At 31.3% G+C, this 25,573-nt stretch overlaps 1 protein-coding gene across 2 annotated transcripts in view; it reads left to right on the plus strand.

The window, feature by feature from the left end:
* The window catches only part of LOC136039457 (sodium/potassium/calcium exchanger Nckx30C-like), a 119,109-nt gene that overhangs the window by 86,181 nt on the left and 7,355 nt on the right, over positions 1-25,573 (plus strand). For both annotated transcript variants that reach the window (XM_065723221.1, XM_065723222.1), the window contains exons 5-6: positions 11,217-11,332; positions 17,067-17,203. In XM_065723221.1, the coding sequence (XP_065579293.1) occupies positions 11,217-11,332; positions 17,067-17,203 (253 nt within the window). The remainder of the gene's footprint in view (positions 1-11,216; positions 11,333-17,066; positions 17,204-25,573) is intronic.

The raw sequence follows: 25,573 nt of genomic DNA on the forward strand, positions 1-25,573 counted from the left end.
AAAGTAATTCGAAAAAAGAAAAATGGTAAAAAACTAAAGAAAAAAAAAGCTAAAAAACTAAAAAAACTAAAAAAAGGCAAAAACTACAAAAAAAAACTAAAAACTAATAAAAAAGCTAAAAAACTAAAAAAAACTAAAAAAAAGGCAAAAACTACAAAAAAAACTAAAAACTAATAAAAAAAATAAAAAAGCTAAAAAACTAAAAAAACTAAAAAAAACAAAAAAAAAGGTAAAAAACTAAAAAAACTAACTACAAAAAAAACTAAAAACTAATAAAAAAATAAAAAAGCTAAAAAACTAAAAAAACTAAAAAAAGGCAAAAACTACAAAAAAAACTAAAAACTAATAAAAAAGCTAAAAAACTAAAAAAAACTAAAAAAAGGCAAAAACTACAAAAAAAACTAAAAACTAATAAAAAAAATAAAAAAGCTAAAAAACTAAAAAAACTAAAAAAACTAAAAAAAGGTAAAAAACTAAAAAAACTAAAAACTAAAAAAAACTAAAAAAAAGGAAAAAACTGAAAAATAAGCTAAAATAAAGGTAAAAACCAATAAAAAACTAAAAAAAAAACTGAAAAAACTAAAAAAAGGCAAAAACTACAAAAAAAACTAAAAACTAATAAAAAAAGTAAAAAAGCTAAAAAACTAAAAAAACTAAAAAAACTAAAAAAAGGTAAAAAACTAAAAAAAATAAAAAATAAAAAAAACTAAAAAAAGGAAAAAACTGAAAAATAAGCTAAAATAAAGGTGAAAACCAAAAAAAACTAAAAAGAAAAAAAGGAAAAAACTAAAAAAAATTTTCATCTAAAAAACTAAAAAAAACTAAAAAAGGTAAAAACTAAAAGAACTAAAAAAGAAAAAAATAAATGACGACACTCAAAGAGAAAGCGACCAGGACAAAAGGAATGTTCGATTAGCAATCAACAAAGCACCGGGACACAGGGAGTATAAATGACGACCAGGACATAGGTAAAAAAAAAACTAACAAAACTAAAAAGAAGGTAAAAACTAGAAAAAAACTAAAAAGAAAAAAAAACTAAAAACTAATAAAAAACTAAAAAATCTAAAAATCTAAATAAACTAAAAAAGAAAAAAAAAGGAAAAAAATAAAGGAGAAAAAAAACAACTAAAAAACGAATGTATATACAGACCGGGACACCGGGATACAAATGACGACCGGGACACAGGGAATATAAATGACGACCGGGACACAGGGACACAACTACAACGGGGACACCGGGGGAAACAGGGGGATATAAATGACGACCGGGACACCGGGACAGGGAATGGTCGATTAGCAATCACCATCAACAAAGCTCAAGGGCAATCATTAGAATCATGAGGTATAGATCTGAATACAGATTGTTTTCCCATGGACCATTATATGTTGCATGTTCAAGAGTCGGTAAACCTGACAATCTATTTGGATCAGGTGACGTCACCTGAAAAAACTGGATCAGGTGACGTCAAAACTGAAAAAACTAAAAAAAGGCAAAAACTACAAAAAAAAACTAAAAACTAATAAAAAAAATAAAAAAGCTAAAAAACTAAAAAAACTAAATAAAGGCAAAAACTACAAAAAAAACTAAAAACTAATAAAAAAGCTAAAAAACTAAAAAAACTAAAAAAAGGCAAAAACTACAAAAAAAACTAAAAACTAATAAAAAAAATAAAAAAGCTAAAAAACTAAAAAAACTAAAAAAACTAAAAAAAGGTAAAAAACTAAAAAAACTAACTACAAAAAAACTAAAAACTAATAAAAAAAATAAAAAAGCTAAAAAACTAAAAAAACTAAAAAAAGGCAAAAAAAGGCAAAAACTACAAAAAAAAACTAAAAACTAATAAAAAAAATAAAAAAGCTAAAAAACTAACAAAACTAAAAAAACTAAAAAAAGGTAAAAAACTAAAAAAACTAAAAACTAAAAAAAACTAAAAAAAAGGAAAAAACTGAAAAATAAGCTAAAATAAAGGTAAAAACCAATAAAAAACTAAAAAAAAACTGAAAAAACTAAAAAAAGGCAAAAACTACAAAAAAAACTAAAACTAATAAAAAAAGTAAAAAAGCTAAAAAACTAAAAAAACTAAAAAAACTAAAAAAAGGTAAAAAACTAAAAAAAAGGAAAAAACTGAAAAATAAGCTAAAATAAAGGTAAAAACCAATAAAAAACTAAAAAGAAAAAAAGGAAAAAACTAAAAAAAAATTTCATCTAAAAAACTAAAAAAAACTAAAAAAGGTAAAAACTAAAAGAACTAAAAAAGAAAAAAATAAATGACGACACTCAAAGAGAAAGCGACCAGGACAAAAGGAATGTTCGATTAGCAATCAACAAAGCACCGGGACACAGGGAGTATAAATGACGACCAGGACATAAGTAAAAAAAAAACTAACAAAACTAAAAAGAAGGTAAAAACTACAAAAAAACTAAAAGGAAAAAAAAACTAAAAACTAATAAAAAAACTAAAAAATCTAAAAATCTAAATAAACTAAAAACGAAAAAAAAAGGAAAAAAATAAAGGAGACACCGGGATACAAATGACGAAACAACTACAATGGCGCGTAACTATTATGGCGCGTAACGACTTACGCGCGCGGGGGGGCTTGGGGGGGGCGCGAAGCGCCCCCACCAACTAGGTGTTGGGGTGGCGCGAAGCGCCACCCCAACAGCTAGTATATATATATATGTATATATATATATATATATATATATATATATATATATATATATATCTATATTCACAGGTGGGACATAGGGACACAACTACAATGGCGCGTAACTAATATGGCGCGTAACGACTTACGCGCGCGGGGGGGCTTGGGGGGGGCGCGAAGCGCCCCCACCAACTAGGTGTTGGGGTGGCGCGAAGCGCCACCCCAACAGCTAGTATATATATATATATATATATATATATATATATATATATATATATATATATATATATATAATATATATATATATATATATATATATATATATATATATATATATATATATATATATATATATATATATATATATATATATATATATATATATATACATATATATCTATCTATATATATAAAAATAAGTTGTCTGTGTGTGGATCTGTGGATCTGTGGATCAGGTGACGTCACCTGAAAAAACTGGATCAGGTGACAAAGCTGAAAACTGAAAAAACTAAAAAAAGGCAAAAACTACAAAAAAAACTAAAAACTAATAAAAAAAATAAAAAAGCTAAAAAACTAAAAAAACTAAAAAAAAGCAAAAACTACAAAAAAAAACTAAAAACTAATAAAAAAGCTAAAAAACTAAAAAAACTAAAAAAAGGCAAAAACTACAAAAAAAACTAAAAACTAATAAAAAAAATAAAAAAGCTAAAAAACTAAAAAAAACTAAAAAAACTAAAAAAAGGTAAAAAACTAAAAAAAACTAAAAACTAAAAAAACTAAAAAAAAGGAAAAAACTGAAAAATAAGCTAAAATAAAGGTAAAAACCAATAAAAAACTAAAAAAAAAACTGAAAAAACTAAAAAAAGGCAAAAACTACAAAAAAAACTAAAAACTAATAAAAAAAGTAAAAAAGCTAAGAAACTAAAAAAACTAAAAAAACTAAAAAAAGGTAAAAAACTAAAGAAAATAAAAAATAAAAAAAAATTAAAAAAGGAAAAAACTGAAAAATAAGCTAAAATAAAGGTAAAAACCAATAAAAAACTAAAAAGAAAAAAAGGAAAAAACTAAAAAAAAATTTCATCTAAAAAACTAAAAAAAACTAAAAAAGGTAAAAACTAAAAGAACTAAAAAAGAAAAAAATAAATGACGACACTCAAAGAGAAAGCGACCAGGACAAAAGGAATGTTCGATTAGCAATCAACAAAGCACCGGGACACAGGGAGTATAAATGACGACCAGGACATAAGTAAAAAAAAAAACTAACAAAACTAAAAAGAAGGTAAAAACTACAAAAAAACTAAAAAGAAAAAAACTAAAAAAAACTAAAAAAAAGGAAAAAACTGAAAAATAAGCTAAAATAAAGGTAAAAACCAATAAAAAACTAAAAAAAAACTGAAAAAACTAAAAAAGGCAAAAACTACAAAAAAAACTAAAAACTAATAAAAAAAGTAAAAAAGCTAAAAAACTAAAAAAACTAAAAAAACTAAAAAAACTAAAAAAAGGTAAAAAACTAAAAAAAAATAAAAAATAAAAAAAAACTAAAAAAAAGGAAAAAACTGAAAAATAAGCTAAAATAAAGGTAAAAACCAATAAAAAACTAAAAAGAAAAAAAGGAAAAAACTAAAAAAAATTTTCATCTAAAAAACTAAAAAAAACTAAAAAAGGTAAAAACTAAAAGAACTAAAAAAGAAAAAAATAAATGACGACACTCAAAGAGAAAGCGACCAGGACAAAAGGAATGTTCGATTAGCAATCAACAAAGCACCGGGACACAGGGAGTATAAATGACGACCAGGACATAAGTAAAAAAAAAAACTAACAAAACTAAAAAGAAGGTAAAAACTACAAAAAAAAACTAAAAAGAAAAAAAAACTAAAAACTAATAAAAAAACTAAAAAATCTAAAAATCTAAATAAACTAAAAAAGAAAAAAAAAGGAAAAAAATAAAGGAGAAAAACAAAACTAAAAAACGAATGTATATACAGACCGGGACACCGGGATACAAATGACGACCGGGACGCAGGGAATATAAATGACGACCGGGACACAGGGACACAACTACAACGGGGACATCGGGGGAAACAGGGGGATATAAATGACGACCGGGACACCGGGACAGGGAATGGTCGATTAGCAATCACCATCAACAAAGCTCAAGGGCAATCATTAGAATCATGAGGTATAGATCTGAATACAGATTGTTTTCCCATGGACCATTATATGTTGCATGTTCAAGAGTCGGTAAACCTGACAATCTATTTATATGCAAAGACAATGGGACAGCAAAGAATGTTGTATATTCGCAAGTTTTACGTAGTTAAAACCATATATATATATATATATATATATATATATATATATATATATATATATATATATATATATATATATATATATATATATATATATATATCTATATTCACAGGTGGGACATAGGGACACAACTACAATGGCGCGTAACTATTATGGCGCGTAACGACTTACGCGCGCGGGGGGGCTTGGGGGGGGGCGCGAAGCGCCCCCACCAACTAGGTGTTGGGGTGGCGCGAAGCGCCACCCCAACAGCTAGTATATATATATATATATATATATATATATATATATATATATATATATATATATATATATATATATATATATATATATATAGATCAAGCATACTAACCATACATTTCTAAAATAACCCCTGCTTTTTTATAGCAAATTTCTTCCCATATCGTAATTAAAACTTCAATTCTTTTGATGTATCTATTTGTATTAAAATTCCGTTTTTTAGAGTTTCGGTTACTAACTTTTACAAAAATGTTGGGTGTTAGGGGCAAAAATATCCAGTTAGTCATGATAAAATCGTTAATATAGATCGTTTTTTTTTAGGCCGGTAAAATCCAAGATGGGATTTTCTGGCCTAGAAAAAATTTCAAAAAAAAATATGGTGTTTTTTCAAGGAAACGTTTATACATAAATAAATAAACAATTATTGCTCGATATAAAGTATAGAAATACATTCGTTATTCTTTTGTTTTAAGGCGTGATGTGTCAAATAAGCAATGAAAATTGAGTTAAGGAAGTCTGGCGTTAATTCAATTCCTCCTTCATGGTAATGCATCAAACAATCATACCTCTTATGGGATTTTATAAGATACTCTCTCTCTCTCTATATATATATATATATATATATATATATATATATATATATATATATATATATATATATATATATATATATATATATATATATATATATATATATATATATATATATATATATATATATATATATATATATATATATATATATATATATATATATATATATATATATATATATATATATATATATATATATATATATATATATATAGATCAAGCATACTAACCATACATTTCTAAAATAACCCCTGCTTTTTTATAGCAAATTTCTTCCCATATCGTAATTAAAACTTCAATTCTTTTGATGTATCTATTTGTATTAAAATTCCGTTTTTTAGAGTTTCGGTTACTAACTTTTACAAAAATGTTGGGGGTTTGGGGCAAAAATATCCAGTTAGTCATGATAAAATTGAAAATGACTATGAAATAAGAATAGGAAGGTATTTTTCTAAGTCTAGGTGGGCAAATCCCCCCCCAACTGATGGCCAGGGCAGCAGCAGTTTATCTTCATCGCGCGTTTACAGCCTAGTGTGACATCCTAGTGAATTTTCTCTACCCGAAGGGCTATATAGTTGAATACTTTTTGTGTTACTTTTTCTTCATCTTCAATGAAAAAATGGCTAAAGTTCTCTATATTCTAGATTTGCATTTACAGCTGCCATTTGTAAATAACAGCCTGTAATATTTCCTTGCTATTTATTGTTTTTCTCAGTTGGAGTTTATTTCTTCTTTGTCAGATGTCAGATTGTTCTTATCAAATAACGTCACGAAATGGCGTGCAATGAAGTCGTTTCAAATGTCTTAATAAATAGAGGATTACAATCTTTTTAAGTCAAATAAAAACCCAAATCTCAGAAAAAATAACTTAGAACAAAAGTCTTTCTAAGCCAAAAATGACTTTTGGCTGGAATGATATATAGAGCTCTAAAAATTATGAAAGTAGACTGTAACTGAAATTAGTCTACAGCAGTTATATAATAGTGATCTAGTACATATGCAGATAAAACCCTGATCAGGTATTCAATGATCAGTATTCAAGTTATTTAATAATTGAAACTTGAAAAGAACACAAAATTTTGTGTTCTTAATATTAATGAAACCCAAAATTTTGTTAATATTAATGAAACCCAAAACGAAAATGAAGTTAAAATAAATAATCATACAAAATAATAAAAATGGTACGAAGATAACAGATACTACTATAGATGAATCAATGGATCCCAAAATGAACAGAAATTAAAATGAATAAGGAGTTCAAGATTAAAAACAAATGAAAGTAATAAGAGACAGGAGTGATGCTACCACCCATAAACCTTTTAAAGGCCAGATCGCTGTTTTTCTTTACCGAAAATGGGTTTTATTTTGATCAAAGTGTTTTTTTCATAACATATACTATACACAAACATCAGTGTGACTAGATTAACTAACATTAGTCTAAAAAGGGGCAAAAAAGAGTGGTTTTACCTTACCACTTCCTCTCGAACTCTTTAAACGGCTTTAGTGTCATTTGTGTTTTACTGAGAACAGTAGATATGGTTGACAATGCAATTTTTATTCGTCAGAGAAAGAAGAAAAAAAAAACAAGAAAATCATCATAGTTTCTAAGGTTACTGGTAAGAACTGATGGAAGTGCCCTGATTTAGTTCAATGAAAATTTTATTGAAATAAATTTCTGTGAGCGTTGGGGGGGGGTTAAGGGCTTAAGAGTTTTCTAATTAGAGGGAAGCCATTCGGGGAAAGAGAAATGTATGTTTCCGATCCACCTAAGTATTGTCGGAATATTAGCCCCAATAAAACTTTATATACTTACACGGTGATGTGGTGAGAGTGAGGTAAATCAAAAGAGAGTACAGTTGTAGAGTTTATCAAGTAGTATATCTGTAATATCTGGAGACCGACTGAAGGGATCGAGATATAACTTTCAAGGAGTTCTTAGGGACTGCAAAGGGAATTAAAATTTTATATTTAGGAGTAGAGACAAGATTGATTAAACAATCTTGTCTCAGGGATCTTCATTTGTCCGAAAAAGCTCTGACCATTTTTTTTAAGGCTTTGTACTTACATCCATAAGCTGTTTAGTCAAATGAACTCTTGTGCAAAGAAAAACGAAACCTCCTTGAATCAAATTCAATGACAAAAGTTCATTCTGCTTAAACATTTGCCGACTGCATTTCTTATGATTAGGAAGAAGTCGTAATGCTTTCGTTCTGCCCTTTTATCTGACTTTGAATGTGCTTGACCATTCAAGACCAAATGACTGGAAGTTACCGGACGCACAAAAACAGGCCCCAGATTCTATCTCTGTAGTCAGTAAGAAATGACATGCCTAAAGTTTCTTGGCCAGGGGTATCTATAATCAGAAAATGAATTTGAAGCTAATCTATGCTGTATTAGTTTATGATGTCTGTGAAATGGACTTCAGATTATTCTGTCTCTAACAGGTGTGTAACTTACGAGAGAGGACAAGGTAGACTGGGAGAACAAAAAGGTATTTAATATTGGTCATATCTATATGTGAAATTATAAACTGGGTAAACAAAAGTGAGTATTTCAATGTTATGTATACTGATCCTAACCTAGGGAATCTTAATGATAACAATAAATTCTGTAGGAAATTTGCAGTTATAGCGACTTCTGGTGCGAAAAAATCACGTTTTTTTACGGTCATCTACCTTAAGATACCCGATACCTTGTAGACACATCAACTAAAACTTCAAGACAAAGAGAAACTCACTTAAGACAAAAATCTTAGAAAAAAGTCTGGTTGTAATTACTCACGACATCTACTTTCTTAGCAAACGTAATAAGTTGTTTTTGATGAATGCATTTTCATCATCTTACATCAAACTCTTACAACAAATGCGAAACGAAAAGATGTTTTTAATAAAATGGTAGATTAATGTAGCCTAAGCATATATTCAAGGGCGTCTAGAGAATAAGGTTCTGGATGGGCTAAGCCGTATAGAATACCAAAATTAGGTAAATCATTCTTTGTGTAAACAATGATCCCTCTCTCCACCCACCCAAAATTCTACAGTAAAACCAGTATAAAAAATTATTGCTCGAAACTACTGTTGACTAATTAATTTTTTTACTGAATATTCAAATTTGGTCAAAAATTATTTCAGTCAAACGTTTTAACTCTTATGCAGAAAAACTAAAAAAAAAACCTGAAAATATGCCCCATATTAATTATTGATTAAACCATCCCAATAAAAGACGAATAAATATTAATCTTAAGAAATATATTTTATAAGGCATCTTTAGAAGAAAATTAAAGAGCCATACAAGATGCTAATTGATTTTGATACTAAAATCAAAAACGAGTAGAAATAAAATCATATTGTAATTTATACTTAAAACAAAACATGCTATCGATGACTACATGAAAGCCGAAGCGAACAAAAATTAAACTGAATAATCACATAAGTATATAGATGACATTTACTCCTAAACATGAATATCCTATAAATAAAAATTAAAATAAATAAGTAAGTCAGACATAAAAAGAATAAAAATTGCCACACAAAAGAGTAGGGCCACCACTCCTTAACCTGTTAAGAGCCGGAGGGTTCTTTGTGCTCTTAGTAAGTGCTGCAAAAACTGTTATATTTATTAAGTCCTAGGCTATTGGTGGGGGAATAGCTAATACGTTAAAAGCTATCTAAAAGTGATATTGAGTGTTACTGAGAGGAGTGACGGTATGCTTATACAAAAATGAAAAATATTACATCAACAAGATCTGAGAGTTTTCTTCTTCTACCTTGAAATTTGAAGCTTTTCGCCTTTCTGATGAATTAAAATTTTCAAAAGTGATGTGTAGTTAAACGAAACCATTTGGGCAAAATTGGTTACAAATTTGTATATTCACCGTATTGTCTATTATCACACAACCTTCACCTATCAGTATTGTCATCATCAGTACCGTTATCATTACCACCAACACCATCCCCAAAACAACTATGATAAAAATACTCATCATCATCATATTCACTACTACCATCATGATTTTCATAGATCATATAACACCCACTCAAAATTTCTTCTTTATTGTATTTTTTTTATCCAAGATAAACGCACAAAGAATATTAATTTTGGAGGAACGGAGCTGAAAAACAAGAATTCTGTTAGCCAATATTACTAGAAAATTATTTGTTCATTTTTGGTATACATAGCATATTATGTTTGTAATATATGAGTGAAACAATTGAGCACTAATTTTATTTGAGATTTCATTTCATTTTCATTTAACACCAACCGAGCACAGTTTCCATTTTTGTGTCCGAACTATCAAGTATGGCTCCCACGAGAAGCCGTATTTTTTCACCTTGTAACCATCTTTCTTTATGAAATATCTTTGGGAAGACAAGAAAATGCCATCGTATTTCTTTTTAATCCTTTTATTTTACGCTTCCCTAACTGCTGGCCTCGTGTTTAGAAAAATCGATCAGTATTGTTAAATACTTATTACGTTATCGATTTTATCTATAATTGGGATTTTTTTAAAGCAGTTTTTAAAAGTGTCACAACTAAAATGAATTAATATAGATTAAAAGAAAACCTCTAGGTGTACATTACAGTATTACAAAAGAGTTAAACCTTTACCTAGTTCTCTCACAGCATCAGAACAGTTTTTAATACAAAAATGATGTTATGCACCAATAACGTATCCAGGGAGGGGGGTACCGTGTTTGAATCCCCCTTCAGTTTTTTGTTCGACTCGTAAAAAGTAAAAAGAATGTAATTAAACCAATTTTGATGGGCTTTTAAAAGATTTTTGTCCCATCCCCCCGAACTCTGATAAATCGATTGAAATGCAATGCCACTAAAAATCTTTTGAAGCCTGAGACTGCTATAGATTTAATATTTCTCCTTTCCCTTATAAAGGCTGTGAGTCGATGAGGCATTAGACCTTATGTGTTATGTTTAGAAACCATGAGTGCTCATGAATGTAAAGAAAACCAAAACAGGACCTATTATAGTAAATATTCGACCATTTTTACGGCAATATTCTTCTTATGGTTTCAAGAAATGATAAATATTGTGTTTTTGTTATTATCAAAAATCTACCTTCTGAATATTTCCACAAGTTAAAAAAAAATAGGGGAGGGTCGATTATTTTCATTAACAAATACGCTTAGCTTTTAGCTTATCAAGGTCGATATTTGCAGATTAACGGACTAGCCACTTATTCAAACCGATCTTTGTACCACCTACTTAATATGTTGTTATAATGGTGTAGAAAATCCCACCAGTTGGGAACATTTTTTTCAGTTTATTAAGTTCCTTTCAGTTTACTTCGGTTATAATTATAAATCAAAAAATATATCGCTTTCTACCTTTTCAATATTTTTGAAATTGATCAGTGTACCACCAAAATTCTATTTTAGTGCTCACTCCTCTTTTTGCATTTTCAGGAAAGAAGTTTTACTATGTAACTTTCACTGGAAGTATAATGTGGATTGCAGTATTTTCTTATCTCATGGTCTGGTGGGCAAATATGACAGGGGAAACTTTCAAAATTCCCCCAGAGGTTTGTATTGCCTTTCTGTCTCTAGTTTCAAAAGCCTTTTAATTGTTTTCACAATTATTTCTGACGATCCTTGGATAATTGTAGGGTTTCATATATGCTTCGTTCATTACATGAAATTGTTCCGTTTACAAGGCAAGTATATAAGAAGAGTCTTATAAAATTATAAAATACCACTTTTTAATAATTGTTTTTATAAGAGGTAGTTTCATGGCAAAAATTCCACTTTTAATGAAATATGTATTTCTAAAACTGGCTTTAAAAGCAAAGAGAAAGAAAAAGAGTGTGGGATTTCTTCATTTTGTCTGTTTCAATTGAACGAATGCAGACAATTATCACAAGAGCAAATAAATATTGGATAATTACTCTGAATTATTTTCAAAGATGATAAATGGAAAAAAAAATATCTCAAGCTATTATAGCCCCACATTTTCTTAAATATAACTCACCGTCTCACATAAAGGGTGTAAATTTACTAGGTGGCAAATTTTTTCTTATGCCAATGTTATAGAATGTGCATAAAAGTAAAATTTTAAGTTTGGATAATTGAGAAGGAAACAATACTGAATTGGGTAAATGTGGTTCCTTAAGATAGATTCATCTTAACTAATTACAATTTACATTTTAACTAATAACTGAGTAGCAACAATTTTTACTAACAAAGTAGCAAGAAATTGTTAGAGTCGGAAAAATACTATATGAAAAAATTACTCTTTATTAAGAAAGAAAACTTTGAAAAGCCAAACAGTATTTTGTATTCTAACAAATATGAATTGGTTAGAAAAAAAAGTGCTTGCAATATTTTCCGCTTCTCAGGTTTTATATAAGCCAGAAAACGTATAAAGTATGTAAAACGTAGGCTAATAAGAAAGATAATAAAACACTGGGAATGGATCACTAAATAAGAAGTCAATATTATCTATGAAATTAGCTGATTTGTTACCTATAAAGCGTGTCTAGAAGTCTGACTAAAGGGCCGATATTAATTACTCGCCAAAGAGGTTACGAAATGGGTTTATAAAACCTCAGTATAGTTTTAAAGGGCTGTTTGGGTATAGATTTCAATTCGTTGGGAAGGCTAGAATATTTCAGATCATGGTCGCAGCAGTAGCTGCAACCTAGTAAAGAATGAACCACGGCCCATAGTAACAAATGGTTGAAAAATTTGTTTAAAAAAACTGCTTACTGAAAACGAATTTCCATCTATCACTAAATCAGGAATGGTAACTTTTATTTCGGTTAATCTTAAAAGAGCCATTTTGTTCAACATAGCTCAGAGGTCTACTATCTATGGTTTTGGTGATAAAATGATCTCCATATTCCCTTGGGAAAGGGCTGTACGCTGCATCGGTATCAGATGTATCGATATCATGCGTATCGGTATGGACGTGTTGTTATTGGGCGTGTTGGTATTGCAGGTATCTTAGACAGATTTTTTTATAGCTCGTATAAAAGATTGTACACATTGTACTAAGTCCTTCCTATAAATTCCACCATCAGCAAGTTCCCAATGGAACTAAAAACGACACTTTTGGTGCCATGTCGCAAGTGGAAAAGATAGGGCTAGTGGCAAACCTGAACTTTTTAGAGTAACGTTTAATGGCTCCTTTGAAAGCTAATGCTCATATCTACGTCATTTTTATCAATTCATCTGTAATGGGAAGACATTATCGCTGCTGACAGTTTACAGAGACGATTGGAGACTCTTCTTAGTTGTGTTGGGTGCCTCTGGGGGCACAAGAAGATCTAAGGTCTAAGCTCTACCATCTGTAAGTGTGATATAGCCCTAAAAACAACACTTTTAGTGTCACTTCTTAAGCAGAAAGGCTTGGAAGCATAAACGATATCATCATCGTAATAATTATGGTCTTAAACCTTTAACTGGAGGTTTGCAAGAACATCCCCCGTATCTTCCTCCTCCAAGCCCCCTTAAGAAGCTACTCAATTAATGTAAAAAAAACAATATATCAAATTAGTTATTATAGCTGTGGTTCTGTCAGTACAGCGTTGTACTTCAAATTTGAGTGTCTTGTATTCGATTCCTGCTTGTTTTTTTTTTCAATCACGGTTTTGTCCCTTCTTTATGATTGTTCTAAAATAATATCACTGTTTTTGTAAATGTGATGCTCTCATTTTTTAAGTAAGTCCCGGGAAGGTATTTTGATGCAAAATTGAACAGAGGTCATCCAGTTCATGGTTTGCAACAACATTCTTAGTAGATCAAATTTGGAAGCGATTTTCTCAAATCAAGTGGAAAGTACAGAGAAAACCGAAAATGGGTCACGTTTTAATTAAATGAAAAGAAAAAACAAGTTATATCAACTGAAAGTAAGGAGCGACATTGAAACATAAAACGAGCAGAAATTATTCCGTATATGAAAGGGCTTTTCCCTCCTCAGCGCCCATTAAGTAAGGGAAACATTACTTAAGAAACATTAAGTAAGGAGCTACATTAAAACTTAAACTGAACAAAAATTATTGCGCATAAATAAAAAAGATCATGACAGTGTTGCTTTTAAATTAAATTTTAACCAAAAACGACCAAAGATCTATTAAAAAATAGTTTTTGCTAGGAAGTAGAGAGCGAAGTTGAAACTTAAAACGAACAAAAATTATTACTTCCCAACCTATCTAACATATATCAATAAAACTATTGCAAATAAACAAGCTGGTGATATTTCCCTATGTTTGTAATATAACAGAAAACTAGCGCTTTACTGAAAACACAAAAGAATATAGGAGTTTTGGTGGGGCAAATGTAAACTATTTAAGGACACTTTTAAAGTTCTAAAAGTAAAGCATTTTTAGATTGTTGCTTGCTCTTTTTTTGTTTATTTTGGCATCACTTCTACACAAGAGCTCAGTTCAATGATTGAGTGTCGTTTTAAATCTGAAAGGACATTTCATGATTTTTTTTTTTTTTAAACAAGTTCGAGGTGAAGGAATCTTGTTAGTATTAAGACTAGACTAGTTATAAAATTAGTATCTAAACTTGATATTCTCCGTTTTTACAGAGAAATAACTGGATTTCCAGAGCTCATATTACGGTTGATATGTTTTTCATTTCGAGTAATACTAGGCGAAACCAAGATGTTACCTGACAAATCCGTCCATTATTTTGTATGCTGTTTAAGGAAAGTTTTTAAGATAATTTTAATTGTATACTGAAAGTTACCGATGTCACAGCACCTGTAAAACTATGAACAGGGCTATAGATTATTTTATTGTTGTGAGGTTATGTATTTACTTTTGACTCCTAAATCAATATTCTTGTTTTTTTTCTTTAATAGTAATAATTTTTATTATGGGAAGTAATAATTTTTGTTCATTTTAAGTTTCAATATCGGTCAAAGCATTTAATAATATTTAACACCAATTTAACAGTCTCTAAAATTTGTATATTTGATGTTAACATAACTGAAGCTATATACACCTGGATCATCACAGAAGATAAGTTTTTCGTGACCATTGATCTTCTTTACTTTTCTCTGCAAAATTTTGTTTCTTCATGGAAGAACCATGAAAGGACCCGTGTTTCTCCACACTTAAAATTTTTAGTTAGATCATTCGATTAGGGTTTAACGGGAATAACAAACATTGCGTGGTCGCTTTATCAGCTAGTCCTCTAATAAAAGAGGGGAGTGAAAGGAAGCAGAATCTACTTGCCAATAGAGGAATAGAATGATCAAATTGCAAGCGAGTCATCTATAATTCAAGGGAGTTCAATAGCAGACCGGACTTTTTGTTAGCATCAAAGACATTATAGTGTTAACTAGCTAAGTTAGAAAAGTAAGTATATATTTTAAGCACTATAATTAGTGGGCAGTGGCACAAATTTATTACAACGGGTACTCCACCTTTAATAGAGTGGTATTACAAATTAAGGGTATCCGTGAGATCTCTGATAGGTAATGATAGGATAGATGTCGTTGGTTGTCTTTTTTTCTCAGAGGTTTGTTTGAGTTACCTCTTATATGCATTATCCATACTCTTCTTTAACATCTTATTTAGAATACATTAAGAAATAATCTCAAGAAATAATCAACAAAATATATATCTTCTTGTTCTTGAATGCCACTAATCATTGCTATATTATTCGCAGTCGTAGACTGATTTTCTTCTAAAATAGCCCTGTTTCTGCCTTTAAATAAAAAGAAGGTTAGGGGGATTTCTTGTACAGAGTAATACAAGTCTAAAACCCAGAGAAGCATTTTTTTTTGAGGCATTGGAGATTTAGAGACCTAAGCTTAAGAATATAAAATTAATCTTGTGGACAGTCCGATCAAGTCAATTTGTTTTGTGTGTGTGTGTTTTATCGAACTTTTCAGATTCATAAGCTTATTCTGTCAAAGGCATATAAACTTAATCTTAAGTGAGAGCCTTACAGTAAGGACTTAAACTGAAAAATTAAGAAAGCTTCAATGTATTTTTTGAAGCCACTTTGATTAGGTACATTCTAAAATCCACTTGGGGCTTATGCACGCGGTGCAACATGTAATTTGGAGACCAGCCTACAGCTGTATTTTGCAAAAACTTGTATCATTTGATTTAATTGTTTAACATCCATCAATTCACCTAGCTACAATTATGACATTGCCTAGATTTTTTCATAGAGATTGATCTACTATCGATTAAAAATAAATAAATTTTCCCGTTTTCGTATGTTTGTTGTATCATTTCAAGGTATTTTTCAACACAAAAGAAAAATACGGGGCAAATTCCGAAAATTTGGTTGAGTATTAGGATAAAACTGACTAACATTTTTCTAGAAGTATTAAAGCTGTAGAATAATTGAAAGTGAAGCACCAAATATAATGTTAGGTGAAGCATGATTACTCCTGAAACCTGAACTTCAAGAAAAAATGAATTAATTATAGATATTATTATTTTTGGAGTAAATTTTGATTATAGATATAAATGTATCTTAAAAATCTAGGGGGGAAGGTATTGTTATTTTTTTGGAAATTGAAGTATATTATTAATTTTGTTATGATTACTGCTGAAACTTAGAGAATCAATAAATGAACAAATTACAAATATTGATTCTTTTAATATTTGAAAGTACAGCTCTAATTTTGAATCCTAAAATGTGTGACGCTATAATTGAGCCGACTTTTAATAATACTTTAAAGTATTATTCTTTTGAAATATGGTATTATTCTTTTGAAATACAAAAAAGTATTTTGCTTAGGGATAACATTCATAAGAGTATTCATCATACTAAGGCTAATAGTCATTAAAAAACAATTAAAAAGAATTTATGCATCTATTTGTTGACAAACTGGCGATGGCAGAGCTAAAATCTACACTCCAAGCTTCGAAAGTACAAGCTCCGAAAGCTATTTGAAAGTACAGCTCTAATTTTGAATCCTAAAATGTGTGACGCTATAATTGAGCCGACTTTTAATAATACTTTAAAGTATTATTCTTTTGAAATATGGTATTATTCTTTTGAAATACAAAAAAGTATTTTGCTTAGGGATAACATTCATAAGAGTATTCATCATACTAAGGCTAATAGTCATTAAAAAAACAATTAAAAAGAATTTATGCATCTATTTGTTGACAAACTGGCGATGGCAGAGCTAAAACCTACGCTCCAAGCTTCTCTTCTTTCCAACCTTCTTTGGAGTAAGCTTTAAGCAATATTTGAAAAATGTAATAATTAATTCCAAAGAGTCCTAGAACTTCAATTTAATTTATCTCAGCATTTCAAGAACTGATTTCTCTTTTCTAGATAATGGGTCTCACTTTCCTAGCAGCTGGAACATCAATTCCAGATTTGATTACTAGCGTTATTGTAGCAAGGAAAGGACTGGGAGATATGGCTGTGTCATCTTCAATCGGATCAAACATTTTTGATGTTTGCGTCGGGTAAATATCTGTGTTGTCAGATTATCTTTTTTCTTTGTGTAGCAACATTCACAACGTCACCAATGATGGAGCTTTCTAAAATACAAATGACTCTCTTTGAAACCACTCGGGCCAAGTCTGATTTTTAATTCATTTTGTATTTTGGGGCCCATAAAGGTTTGATTGATCCATAAATTTATACAAAGGCATATTACAACTCCGTCGACATGAAAACCTTCTGAGCACTGAAAGCGCTGATGTTATTTTAATGGTTTTAAACCAACGATAGTTTCTGTTCGATAAATATTCATCTTGTCAGACATGCTTATCTTTATTATAACAGCATTCATGACGTCTAAAGTGTAACTAAGTTCCTTTATAGGAAAGGTCATAAAAGGGAGCGTGGTAATTACAGAGCTTGATTTTTCGAGAAAGCAAATAACTTAGAATGATGAAACTTATTAGACTAAGATATGCAGTGAATAAATTTTTATGCAAAGAACAATGCGTTTTAGAAGTAGAAAGGATTTTTCGATCAAATTTTCACTGGTTCATTAATAATTGAAAAGTATCTTAATCATCTAACCCCATCATCCTACAGTTTTATACAATAAAAAAAAAACAGTTGATTCAGCTGAAAAAAAAAGCGCTAATGAAGGTCATTTTCTTGTATGGTTTACCTCATAAGTGCATGAAAGTGATCAGCGCTACGCACAATAATAATATTGCTACCTTTATTGCTACAGATAAGGTAGCAAGTGAGGCTATTAGTTGGGTTAGGTCTGTAATCTGGGGTTTAGCAGGGCTGCTTGGTATCCTAATGTACGGAAGATTTTGATGAGCGCTATCCTAAGGAACACGTCGAAAGATATAGAAGAACGTGGCATCAAATGATGAGGTAAAACTATCTTACACTTAAGATGATGCTGATGATGTAACAGTCCCATATGAAAGTGTTTGTAATACATATGAGTTTTGGACACACACACATATATGCATATATATATATATATATATATATATATATATATATATATATATATATATATATATATATATTTAACAATTTGAAGTCTGTTCAAAGATGTTTGACTATTAAAGCATGTCTATAGACAGTTAGGGACAATTTTCTGTCTTGGCATACTGTGCGTTTTCAAAGAAATTTGATTATTGAAGCTTGTCCGATTTACAACAACGATATGTAGGCTACTAAGGTTCAAACTTTCGGTTTTCTTTTTTAAAGTTATTAAATTGCTGTAATCCCTTGTCAAAATAGAGAATAGCCGTTTGTAATAATTGCAAATTTTTTTCTTGGGCCCTCCTTTATATATATATATATATATATATATATATATATATATATATATATATATATATATATATATATATATATATATATATATATATATATATATATATATATATATATATATATATATATATATATATATATATCCATCAAGTTCAATTCTATTTTAGGGTCGTATCACATAATCATAAAGAAAAAAACAGAACTTTCTTATAGTTCAGTCATATACATTTGTAGCCTTGGCGACAGTGAATAACAACGATATTGTTGCTTAGTTTCAATAACATAAAAACAGCAAAGACATTGCCCTATTTTCCATGCTTCAAAGCATATTTTGTCGCTAGAGTGTTTTACACTGAAATAGGGCCATCTTCCAGTTAGAGACGTGGGATGATTTGTGTTACCGTCTAAACTTAATCTTTAATTCTGAAATGTTTGTGGTGCTGGCAGTGCTGGCACACAGTTTTTTTTTTACTCTCATTTGCTGTCACAACAGAGTATTTTGCACTCAAAATAGGGCAGTGTTCAAGTTAAAAGCTCTGGGATCATTTGAGTTGTTATCTAAACTTGAATTTTAATTCTAGCCAATTAGTATTGCTTGTGATGCACACGGTTTTTTTTACGGTCATTCATTATTTGTTTTGCGTAATCTAAATAGCCCATGAAAACCTTACGCAGTATTCAAATATTTTGAAATTCGTCTCAACAAAATATTCACTTGGACATAGGAAATATGAAACTGAATCGTTAAACAATATTGCGATTTATAAAAGGTCTAAGGTCACTGGCACGTGCATAGTTGTTTTCGAATTCTGATTTTCTTATTTTGAGATGCTTAGAAAAGAAGCCCTGGTGGTGCAGTGTCTCTTGCAGAAGATAGCTCTTTGTACATGTTTACTATCAGAACTACCAGCTTGATCTTCCTAAGGCTACACTTCCCTTGACATAGTTTTCGAGTCAAAGGCATGAACTGAACCCTTAAATAACCAAGACTGTAACAAAGGGTCCTTTGGGCTATCTTAAACGAAGCAGGTACCTTTGTGGTTACACTCTTCTAGCGTTCATAGACCCTTACTGACAGAGTTGCGAACTGGCGACTTCTAAAAAGAGCGTAAATCAAGGCAAAAAAAAGTGATTTTTGCTCAAAAAGAGTATAAGGTCCTCTTCTCCTCTTTCAGTTTTGGGACACCGTAACACACAGCAAGGTCCATTTAGTCCAGAATGTTTCTCGGATTGAATACTAGAGAAGAATTTTTCCCCACCTTTTAATTTGGCTTCAGACATACCCCGCACCTACCCATACCAAAAACAATAGCTGTCCTCTCAGGTTGCTGGTGCACAGCTCTATTCCACTACATAATTCTTGAAGCATCAAGTAATTCACCCCAACTTAATGAAGCGTAAAGTTTTAGCGATTTTCGATATAAATAGTATATTTTCTTTATGTTTAGAAGTGAATGCACCACTGGAATTGCGACCTCTGAAATTGGGAAAACCGAATATTTCACTTTTCGGCAATTTTGGATCAATTTGTTATCCGAGAGTTTTCACCTCATTTTATTTTAGTCCTATTTTGGCCAAAATTGTTGTTTGACTCCCCAAGAAAGCAGAAAACGCCATTTTCTTGGGGATGGATCTTCCTACTACCCAAAAAGTGCACTAGAACTTTCATTAGGCAATTACTTTGGCATAATGGTCTTTGATGAAAAATCAAACAAAATTAATAAATACTCATCTGATGGTAACTTTCTCGGGTGAAATGTAAAATGTCTTGTTTTTACCCATTGAAGCTTGAAACCTCTGGGATAGATTTCTTAGATATACTAAATTTGATAGTGTAAGTTTGATTGAGACCACATCCCTTTAATGGGTGCTTCCATTCTTTCCCTAAGATTGTGGAGATTTTCTCCGCAATTTCAAGGTAATTCTTTTATGGATATACTGCTATCAAAGTTTCTGTAGCCTTTAGCAGGAGTTGCTCTTTGCTTGCAGTCTGTTTTGACGAAATGTTTGATTTTCTTCTTTACAATATTGACGTAAAATGTTAACAGTGCGTTGAAATCGATACACTTGGAGGGTTGCGAAGGTTTATAGTCTCAAGGATTTACAAAGCTTGAGATAGAAATTCTGTTATCTAGCATTTTTCAATATCTAAATTTTTCACTTTTTTTTGACAATTGAAGAATGTTCATTTTTTAAACACATACATTTATATTGAAATTATATTGAAATCATAATCCTATATAAGCCCTTCAATCATGTGGTGGATAACATTGAAGAAATTAATAAAAAAAACCGTCAGTTTGTCCTTCTACTAAATTATGTCAACATGTTTAACCATCGATTTTGGGTATAACCATTGACCAAGCCGAAATTTCAACTCTTTCATTCCTAAGGACTCATTTATATACAAGGAACACGGATTGATTATGGAACTAGTGGAAGAACTCATAGCAAAACCCAAATTGCTTTCACTCAAGGAAGATTGCAGTTTTGGAACTGCCGTTAAGTCCCCTTCTCTGATACCTTGCCCATTTGCTGAAGAAAGGGAATGAAATGAATTCAAATAAGAATCTCGTTCTTCTCTTGAATATGTAGACCAGATTGATTTCAGAGGTACTATTGTTTCTTGAAATTTAGTACCGACAGACGGACAGCTTTCATTCCCATGAATTCTACTCAAGACTTCCTCTTAGAGAATAGAAAGAAATATAATACCTATTTTAAAATACAAAGGACACGTTTTCCAGATTCAAACTTAATGCTGAACGATTGGGTAACTTTAAGCTCGAGCAAAGGTCTAAGGGATGTTGAAACAGGGCATTATTTAAAAATACAGCTTAAAATTTGGCGAAATTGTCACCAGCTTCATAGGAGCTAGTCTTTGATTTTTTGCCTTTTTTATAGAGGAAAAAAACCAACACGTGGCACTCTAGCCGTAGAATAAGCTAAGAAGGAAAGTTTCGGCTTGGGCAAGGGGATACTACCTGTTCTATTTAATTTTAATCAGACGTAACTATTACGTATAAGCTAAGAAAATTGGTATTTATAACTGTGTGAGAGGTGTAGCAGAGTGAATCAAGCTCTTAAAAAGACAGTTTTTCTTGGGGGGGGGGGATCCTTTTAAAAATGATTAACGGAACACTTACAAATGAAATTGATTTTTTTTATAAATTACATAGCTAATTATGTTTAGTTTTGATAGCCTTTATCGTATCACAATATCCTTGAAGCTTTACTGTAGTAAATCAAAAGTTATTATGTACAATAACTTTATCGTATCACAGATCATCGAAAGCGTATCAGAAAGCGTATCATAGAAAGCCTTTATCGTATCACAATATCCTTGAAGCTTCACTGCAATAAATTAAAAGTTAATATCCTTGAAGCTTCATTGCAGCAAATCAACAGTTATTATGTACAATTTTGGAATATCTATATGAATATTCAGCCAATTAGAGCAAAGTAAGTTCTGACAATTGGTTCAATATCCCTTATACCACTTTAATTGGTCCCACAGGTATGTCTATAAGTTTTTCCAAACACAAATATCTCAGTTTTCCGTCTCCTGAAAAATTTTAGCTATATAACATATTTTGTAACAAACTTTTTGGATTTGTATCCATTTTGGTTTCTCCGGCCACAGATTAAAAAGGCCCCACCCAGGTACTGAAGTATTGACTTAAGTCTCATCGGTAACTCAACTGTCCAAAATCGAAACGTCATTTACCAATTGCAGACTAGATTATTTGGTCTTGTGGCGAGATGTTTTGGAAAATATTGTCTACATTTTGAGAAGGGCCACATGCTAATGAACATGTCGTGAGATTTTTGCTAAAATGCCACTTTATCTTTGTACCGAAGAAAAGAACATAAAAACTACTTTTGAGTCAAGTACCGATATGGTAATTATTCTTGCTACATCTATTGATAACGTCTCCAGAGTCGATTAAAATCCCCTTTTTTGTTTATTCTGAGGAAATAGACTATTGTCTATCCCTTCTCATGAAACGTCCACCCTTTAAACTGTAACGGCTTAAATCTGTTTGCTGCCAGAAAGTGTAATTTTCACGGCTAAACAGTCAATCAAACTTAATAATAAAATAAGGTACATGATAATGTGAAATAGAAGGGAACCAATTAAATAGAACCATAGGGAGAAAATAAAAATACTTATTAAATCGATATAGATTATCTGTGCCAGGATTTTGTCCTGGAAACAAATAATATGAGAAACATTGAGTCAATACATTTGTCTGGATGCTAACATTGAGCTGAATTTCGAATATAAATATTCTAGACGGAGCTGTTCAAAGTCAAATAAATGGGATCACAGACACATAAAACGGGAAGGGCAAAGAAGCCAAGATTTGGCAACGAGAATTGTCAAAATTTGTACAACTCACATAATTCATTATATATCATAGACGATCTATCTTTTTTTGTCCCCCCTAAACATCAACCCTCTTGCCTAAACTAAATTACTGGACGCAGACCTGAGAATCAATATTTATTTGAGACTCTAGTAAAGAGTGATTGTAATGATAGAGATATGATTGTCAAATCCTAGGGAATAGCATAAACTTCAGAAAAACACAACGTTTACCTATTTATCTGGAAATTCACAGCCCACTATATATTTGAATTTCTAGTGTTTTCACAATGTTTATACAAGCGTTTGTTAGGATTTTTGTGAATTTGGAGTTCACTTTGGACTCCCTTCCCTCTGATCTTCCACTAAATAACATTCCTCTGAGTCAAAACCATTTGTAAAAACTGGTTAGTCATTGAAAGTTTTGGCCTGGAATTAACTGTCCTTGTCATAATCGCATCTTGCAAGATCTGCTAGCCATTTTTTGAAACCGAGCAAAGAGCCACAGATTAGTTTTTGTTTTTTGATTGTACTTAGGGTTCTTCAAGGATCTTTTTCTGGACTTTTACTTTTTTTAGGCCTTTATTCGTCTTGACGATAGTTAATGCATTTGGACACAGTGTTGATTTCTGGTGGTAAATTCTTTATGATTTGTCTTTAATAAAAACAATGTAAGTATTACATATGAAATAACGTGTTTACACCGCAGGTTGTTTGGTTTGGAACTAGGATCAGCAGTGTGACTCTGTAAAATGAGCCAAGAGTCGATCCAGATCCAAAGGGGAGCGTGAAGGGAGATGGGGGGAAAACACTGGAAGTGCCAGGATATTTGCCCCCAGCTATGCATTACGGTCTCAACTGCAGGCAGAGAATTATGTAATTGGCACTTTCGCTACACAGAGATTTGGTCTGCGCGCGAAAGGTTTTTTTAGTTTTTTGTTATGAAATTAGAATTGAAGCCTCAAATTATTTTAAGCGTGATAACATAACTAAATCTACCGGTAATGTCTTATTCGGGGCTAGTTTTCGAGCCATCCTTCCATGTAAAAAGTATTTCTGAATTTCAGAAAATCTATCTGCCCAATGAAAAATCCATTGAGGGTTTTTGTTTAATCAGGCGATCTTGAGACGAAGAGTACCTCCATAACTCTCTTATGAATAGTGTAATTTTATTCTATTCGTCCAGGTTAGGACTGCGGCTGTAGAGTTTAATATTCAAGACTGACTAGTGAGAAATCAGATGCTAGGGGACAACCTCAGCACACAAATCACCTTTGAAATTTTATGACAATTTAACCAAACTTTCTAGATACTACATAGCGAGCATGAGAGACGTCAATTGGCATGCCTATGTGCGGGGTTGGCACAAACGGTTAATTTTACGATTCCTGCTTTACATTGGAAAATTCATAGAATATTTCGAAATTTGGCGATTGAGATTGGAAAAAGCAAATTAAAATGTGAATTCGCAAGCGATTCTGAGTCAAGAGAGACACTTTGACAGAGCCTGCACTGTTTTAACTGGGCTCTACACCAGAATCAAGTCAAGAGAGACACTTTAACATAGCCTGCACTGTTTTAACCCGATTATATACCAGAACCAGCCTTATCATTTACGATGAAATACAGCTAGGCTACTTTGGTTTCCACTTTATTCCAGGTTTTAAAGTCCCTGCAGTAACTGCGGCATGAATTGCTTTAGGTTAAAAATAGACTTGAATGGTCCAGGCGGGCCTTTGTCTTGTTGAAATAAGGGACGCAGAATATTTATGTCGCGCATACTTAGCAGCCTCTGATTGTAGGTACTTATTGACAACAAAATTGTTTATGGTGAGACAGTGGTCCGATCTTGCCTTGACAAGACCCTAGTTCTCCCTCACTGATATATAATATTCCCTCGCAATAATACTTCTCATCGTCAATTTATAAAAGGGAACTATTCAATCTTAAAAATGTAATTGTCCAGAGAAATTGCCTACAGATTGTTCTGGGTACCAGGCTGACTGACCGTATTTCAAACAGTAGGTTGTACGAAAAGTGTGGTTCAATCCCGCTTTCTGGGGCTATAATGAAAGAAAGGTTGAGATGGCTAGGCCACGTTCTACGGATGAAGGATGACAGATTACCGAAGATTTCCTTTTTGGCCAACCGTCTGGGGCTACACGGAAAGCAGGTCGTCCTTGTCTGGGTTGGGAGGATGTCATAAATAAAGATTTAAAGGAAATGGGAACTTCCTGGGAGGGTGTAAAGAGTGGGGCTTTAAATAGATTAGGTTGGAGGAGGAGCGTGCGTAGCTGTGTTGGCCTCAGGCGGCTTGGTGCTGCAGTGAGTTATTAGTTGTAGTAGTAGTAGTAGTTGCAAATAAGAAGATGGCCAACAAGATCTGCAGTAAATAAAGATTTAAAGGAAATGGAAACTTCCTGGGAGGGTGTAAAGAGTGGGGCTTTAAATAGATTAGGTTGGAGGAGGAGCGTGCGTAGCTGTGTTGGCCTCAGGCGGCTTGGTGCTGCAGTGAGTTATTAGTAGTAGTAGTAGTAGTAGTTGCAAATAAGAAGATGGCCAACAAGATCTGCAGTAAATGCCTGTCTAAACTTAAAGTTATTCCCTACAAAAAGGATTATTATTTATTTCTTTTTCAGTGAACAGTGTGTATGCTATTATTGATGATAACTCATCGGAGTATCAACCTCCCTGAGACCGATATAGGTGA

This window comes from Artemia franciscana, chromosome 19, assembly GCF_032884065.1.
Source record: "Artemia franciscana chromosome 19, ASM3288406v1, whole genome shotgun sequence".
NCBI lineage: Eukaryota > Metazoa > Arthropoda > Branchiopoda > Anostraca > Artemiidae > Artemia > Artemia franciscana.